Raw genomic sequence first — 6,037 nt, forward strand, 5'->3', positions numbered from 1 at the left:
TGGGGTTGGCAGGTCAGGCAGGCAGGCACACTAGGCTGGAAGGTGGGCCATCACAGGCGCTGGCATGGGAGGCGCAGACTGCGGCGGGCGGTGGTGCCGCCTGGCGAGGCGACACAGCAGGCGCGGCATGATAAAGCAAGCGCCATCGGACCATTTCTGCACATTTTCCACGCCATCTGCCTCTTAATTGTTTGCCCGGGCAGCCAAGTGCCCGCCAGCAAACGCTGCATGCTGGAGCGAGGCCCTGCTTGGCTTGTGTGACGTCTTTGCCGGCTTGCCAGCCATCAACTTGGGAGCCACTGGGCTCGTAGCGCTGGCGGGTGGCCGATGGCAGTGCTGCAGCGGCTCTCGGGCTGCCTGGCGCAGACGCTGCGGCTGTCGAGCCGGCAGTCTGCGGCATTGCAGCAGGGAGCGGCCCTCCACTTGTCAGCAACGCTAGAGGCGCGGCGCCGGGCCGGGCCGGCCAGCAGCGATAGTGACAGCGATGAGGAGGGTGCAGGAGGGAACCCAAAAGCTGGACGGGCAGGCGCGGCAAAGAGAAGGGCACTTGCAGATGACCCCGCCGACCGCGTGCCCACTCGTCCGCCGGGTGAGCCTTGGGGCGCCGCCACCGCCTGCCGCCGCCGCCGCCTGGCGGAGTCCCCTGCACACCTTCGGTTCTCTCCAGGCTGCTTTACCCCTCTCAGCCGCAACCAAGCGCTGCAACCCTGCTGCAGCATCCAATGCACCATCCACCTCGCTGCTGCTGCACCACCATCCCTGCCTGTTGCTTTTGGCTGCTGCCTGCCCACCGCGCTCGGTGCTGCGCCCTCCCTGTTCCTGCCCAACATGCAGTCCTGTCGCCTGAGGAGCAGCTGTACGAGGAGGTGGAGATGAACGCCGCGGCGGGGTGGGAAATCCAGACAGCCGTTTCCCCGGCGCTGGCGGCGGCGCTGGAGGCGGCGCCCGACGACCCCGACGAGGCGGACAGCATCTTTGAGAAGCTGGCGGATGTGGTGGAGCGGATAGAGAGCGGCCAGGGTGGGTGGGAGCGGCGGCAGCGCCTCTGGCGCCGCCGCGGCTACGCCAGCGCACACGGGAGACGACTGGCACGCACGCACCGGGCATCGGGCTGCTGCGGAGGCCACAGCGGCAGGCTGGCAGCTCCGGATCTGAGCGTGGTGTACCGCCCTCCTGCCCGCGCCTTGCTGCCGTGCGCTGCAGTGACGGAAGAGGAGGTGATGGAGGCGCTGGGGAACGACCCCGACAGCCCCATAGAGGACCACCTGCGCCTGGTACTGGAGGCGCTAGACCTGTACTTCATGTGAGTGCTTGCCTGCCCTGCCCAGCCAGGGCCACCGGTACCGCAGGCCGGTACCGCAGCAGCAGCAGCCATCGGAAGAGGAGATGAAGGACGCGAGGGGCCCACTGGCTGCCCTCTCGGCCCGCTGGCAGGCGCAGCCATGCCCGGCAGCCAGTGCCATCCAGCTGGAGCGGCTGTCGCGCCAGCCACGGAGGAGCGGGTGCGGTGCCAGCAGCCGCCCGGGCCCACTGCCTGACGTGCCGCTTGCTGTGCGTGCAGGGCAGCGCCCGAGGCCGACCCAGAGGTGGACAGCCTGGAGGAGTTTGACCGGGACCTGCTGCAAGGGCTGGCCGAGGGGCTGCACGAAGTGCTGGACGGTGGGTGGGTGGGTGGGCAGCACGGGGCGGGCGCGCTGTCGCGTCCAGCACGCTTATGCTGAGGCTGCACGCACACACATGCACACACATGCGCGCGCGTGTGTGCGTGCATACACATGCCAACCGTGGTCCCGCCCTGCTGCAGGCACCCGCAGCACCACGGTCAACGTCGCGCCACCGGGGCGCCTGCCCTGGGAGGTGCTGGAGGTGGATGAGGAGACGCCCATGGTGGGTGGGGGTGGGGGGAGTGGCGGGGGGTGGCCACCCTAGCTGCCCAGCCGAGCTGCTGCAGGAGGGGCGGCCGGCGCTCCTGCGCTCTTCGCTGCTTGCTTTCGCTTCCCCAAAACAAAGCCTCACTCATCCCGCGCCGCCTCGCCGCCATTCCCCCGCACCCCGTTGCCCTCAGATCAACTGGGGCGTGGACCTGACTGAGGGGCGGGCGGCCGACCCCTGGAAGAATGCGCTGCTGAGCGAGGAGGCCAAGGAGCTCATGTATGAGATGCATGCCAAGCAGGGGTGAGGGAGGGGTGAGGGAGGGAGGGAGGGAGGGAGGTGCTGGGGCCTTGCTGGTGGGGCTGTTCTGGGGCTTGTGATGGCGGGCTTGGCTGCTTGCCTGCCTGTCGGCGGCTGCAGCTGCGCTAGAGGCCAGGGCTTGGCCCAGGGAAATGTGTTCGGGAGGAGGGTGTGGGCCGACCTGATCTGATCTGCCGCCGCCACCGCCGCATCCTCCGGGCCTGCGCTCCGCTCCCGCCGCTCACCCGCCCGCCTGCCTGCTGGTGTGCCTTTGCGCGCAGGTGGGAGGTGCCGGCGCTGGCCGAGCACTTCCGCATCCGGCAGCAGCGGGTGATGGCCATCGTGGCGCTCAAGGAGCGGGAGCATGCTGCGCGCCAGGCGGGCATCAAGCTGCACACAGAGCTGGCAGGTGGGGGGAGACCACCGGCGGGTGGCTGCCCGGGGGCCGAGCGCATGCTGCGCACGACCTGCCTGGCGGCTTGGCCAGCCTGGAGTGTCCCCAGCCGACCTGCCTGGTGCTTGCCTGGGCCCTGCGGCGCCGTGCCGGCGCCCCGCTGCGTCCGCCCGCCCGCCGGCCTGATTGCCTGCCCTGCGCCGCCCACCTGCCTTGCGCCGCCCTCCCGCCTGCGTCGTGCAGAGGCGTTGGAGGATGAGTTTGGGGCGCATCATGTGGTGGGCAGCGGGGAGTGGCACCATGTCGTGCTGCCCTCCTTCCCCAATTTCAAGGTGGGCCGGGGAGGGAGAGCGTGTGTTAGGGGGCGCTGAGCAGGTGTGGTTGACTGGCTGACTGGCCGGCTGGGTGTGGAGCAGAGGTATAGGGAGGGTGGGCACCTGCAGGTGGGGCCACAGCAGGCGGCGCAGGCGCCAGCGGCAGGCGCGCCGCCACACACAGCCGCCCCGGCAGCGTGCCTCGCCCCTTGCGCGCGCACACACACACACACACACTCACACACACTCGCTCTCGTTGTCTCCATCAACGTCCGCAGGAGTTGACGGAAGCGGAGGCAGGGCGGCTGGCGGCCCTGCTGGAGAAGCGGGTAGGCAAGCCGTTTGACGAGATTGAGCCCGAGGACATGAGCGTGGAGGTGACGCAGGAGGTGAGCGCTGGGGCCGACCCACATCCTGCATCCTGCAGGCGCTGGGGCCGCCTGCGGTGCTGCTGCAAGTGCTGTCGCTGCAGGGTGCTGGGCTGGGCGCTGGCGCCGCGGGGCTGGGAGCTGGGGTGCGAGGCAGGCGGCCGGCTGCGGCAGAGAGCGAGGTGGCAGGGCGCATGCGTCGTGTGGCGGTGGCACCCTCATGCAGCGGCTCGACTGCCCCCTGTCGCCCCTCCCGCCCGTCCCGCTGCAGCTGCTGGCGGCGGCGGGCATGGACAAGGAGGCGCTTGAGCAGGAGCTGGCTGAGAAGGAGGAGGAGCACCTGGTGGCGGAGTTCAGGCGCAGCCTGGATTACAACCTGGGCAAGGTGGGCGTACCGCCGCATGGTACCGCCGCATAGCTGCGTACCGCTGCCTGGCACGGGGGTTTGCCTCTGCCATGCTGCTGCCGTGAATTTTTTGGGCCTGGGTTTGTGGCGGCTGAGCTCATGCCTCCCGCATGCTCGTCCTGCAGACGGGCGCCAGCCTGAGCCGCAGCAGCCGCAAGAAGCACCCGCCCAAGCGGCCCGAGGGCGGCTGGGGCCTGCTGGTGCAGCCGCTGGGCAAGGCGGCGCGCAGCGGCGAGCGGCAGCCGTATGTGTCGGCGCCCGATGGCAGCCAGCGTGAGCTGACGGCAGACGAGAAGCTGCATGTGGAGCGGCAGCAGCCGCGGCCGCGCTCCAAGATCCTCTGATCCATTCACCCTCATCTCATGAGGGGGAGCGCTCGGCGGCGCGGCCCGACGCAGCTCCTGTGCACCCCTGGTTCCTCCGCTGCTCCTTCCTGCTCATTTCCACTCATTTCCTGCTGACTCTGGTAAGCTCACACTGCTGACATGCTGGTGTGCTGGTGCTGCGCCTCACGGTGAGGCAGGGAAGACGCTACGGTGGTGCATGCGCAAAATGGATTCAGCTGGCTGTCCAAACATTACAGGCACAGGAGCAGGGAAGACATAGCGAACGGCATGAGTGGTGGGGAGTGGCAGTGTGTGGCCTCATGCTACGGGCTCATGGGTGGCAGCGGCAAAGGCCGTTCGAAGAGCCTCAACCAACCGCTGCATACTCTGCAGCGGACCGGCCCCAATATTGTGCAGCGCCTCCTGCAGCTGGGCCGCGGCGGTCGGGAACTCCTCCACAAAATTGGACACAAATGCCTGGGACTTCATGCCAGCAACCTGGAACTTCATGCCAGCAGCCTGAAGGACCAGCTCAGCATCGATGCCGCGGTCCCATCCACTGGGCACAAATTGGGGCAGCTGATTCAGGCAGCGATTCGACACGTACAGCTGTGGAAAGATGAAGTTGAAGAAGGGCCCCACGCCGCCTGCGCCGCACAGCAACCGCAGGCTGCGCATGCCCGCAAGGATGGCCACATCGTCAAATGTCAGAGCCAGCCCGGGGCTGGGTTTGTTGTTGCGCTCATAGGGGTACCATGATCCAGGCACGAGCCGTCCCAAGTCCAGCACCTGCAGCAGCAGCGCAGGCTGGCAGGAGATTGGGCAAGAACAGAGCCGGGCAGATACGCAGCCGGCAAAGAGGAGGGACAGCAAGCGGTGCCCTCTTCACCTCCAGCTGTGCAGCATCGCGCAGCGAGGGCGGCAGGCGGGTCATGCGGTGCCCCTCCAACAGCAGCGTCTTCAGCCCGCCCAGGTACGGCCCGCTGGGCAGCTGCCTGATCTCGGTTTGCCCCAGATCCAGCGCCCTGCGCGCAGCAGAACGACAGGACGCATGAATGTAGGAGCGCATGGGCTTAGCAAAGCTGTGGTGCACGGCATTGCCCTGCCCTGCAGACCCCACCTGAGCCCTGTCAGCCGGCAGACGCACGAGGGCAGTATCGTGAGGGGACAGTCCCACAGGGACAGGCTGGATAGGCGTGGCAGCTGCACAGGGCGGGCCAGCTGGGATGCCGGTGGGTGGCAGCATGCCGGCAGCTGCGTTTGCAAGCACCAAGCAGGCCGGGCAATGCTGCATCGTGCATGTGTTGCCCCCTGATGTGGCACCCTCCCGATTGGGCAACCCCCGCCCCCGCTCCCTCCTGGCAGCCCGCGCGGCGCTCCCCTCCCATACGTGAACTGACCCCATATAGCCCTGTTTGAGGGTTGAGCGGGGCGGAGCGGGGCTGCTTGCACACGTGATGGCATGCACGCTTCAACGCTCCCGCTGTCATCTCACCTCTCTAGCGTCAGAAATACAACTCTTACAAGCCAACCAACACGAACAGAGAGACCGAACAACAGAAATGAACAGGAAATATGAAGCCGCCACAGGCGGCAGCACCTTCCAGCGGAGACGGCAAAGCGTACAAGGCACACTTTTTCAATGGTTCTTGCAATTGCCACCCTTACCGGTTATACAGCCACAGTGCCGCCCACACCGCGCACCATTCTTCTTGCAGCTGCAGTTCCGGGTGCAGGCGCCGCGGCAGCCGCAGCGCACGGCTGCCTTGCCGCCGCCGGGCTGCGCCGCCATCGCCACATTGAGAGACACCACAGGCACTCCTCGCTGCGCCGTGCCGCTGAAGGTCAGCTCGCTGGCCAGGCTGGGTGGCGCCTTAGATAGCCTGCTGGCCTGATGCATACCCTCCACCACTCCAGCTCCGCTCCGCAGCCGGTACATGGTCACGCCAAAGGGCCGCTTGATCTCCACCACGCGGCACACGATGCGGTTGCGGCCCAGCTGCTTGCCCACTTTGCCGCGCTTCGGCGGCAGCAGCAGCACGTCATCGCTCACAGCA

At 67.7% G+C, this 6,037-nt stretch overlaps 2 protein-coding genes across 2 annotated transcripts in view; one reads left to right on the forward strand and one right to left on the reverse strand.

Annotated features, from left to right (window-relative positions):
* Positions 1–327: 327 nt before the first annotated feature.
* Positions 328–3,998, forward strand: CHLNCDRAFT_137501 (hypothetical protein; the record flags this gene model as incomplete). The annotated part of the gene is made up of 12 exons (XM_005845055.1): positions 328–493; positions 835–1,020; positions 1,204–1,303; positions 1,562–1,659; positions 1,805–1,887; positions 2,066–2,175; positions 2,454–2,581; positions 2,810–2,898; positions 3,159–3,269; positions 3,308–3,394; positions 3,520–3,633; positions 3,780–3,998. The coding sequence occupies 12 exons, from the start codon at positions 328–330 to the stop codon at positions 3,996–3,998; spliced, it is 1,491 nt and encodes a 496-aa protein (XP_005845117.1).
* A 300-nt stretch (positions 3,999–4,298) lies between these two features.
* Positions 4,299–6,037, reverse strand: part of CHLNCDRAFT_137502 (hypothetical protein) — a gene marked incomplete at both ends in the record, with an annotated part of 5,633 nt that continues 3,894 nt past the window's right edge. Inside the window, 3 exons of the mRNA XM_005845172.1 lie at positions 4,299–4,769; positions 4,870–5,005; positions 5,678–6,000. Of these exons, the coding sequence (XP_005845234.1) occupies positions 4,299–4,769; positions 4,870–5,005; positions 5,678–6,000 (930 nt within the window). The remainder of the gene's footprint in view (positions 4,770–4,869; positions 5,006–5,677; positions 6,001–6,037) is intronic.

This window comes from Chlorella variabilis (genome assembly GCF_000147415.1).
Source record: "Chlorella variabilis unplaced genomic scaffold CHLNCscaffold_19, whole genome shotgun sequence".
Lineage (NCBI taxonomy): Eukaryota > Viridiplantae > Chlorophyta > Trebouxiophyceae > Chlorellales > Chlorellaceae > Chlorella > Chlorella variabilis.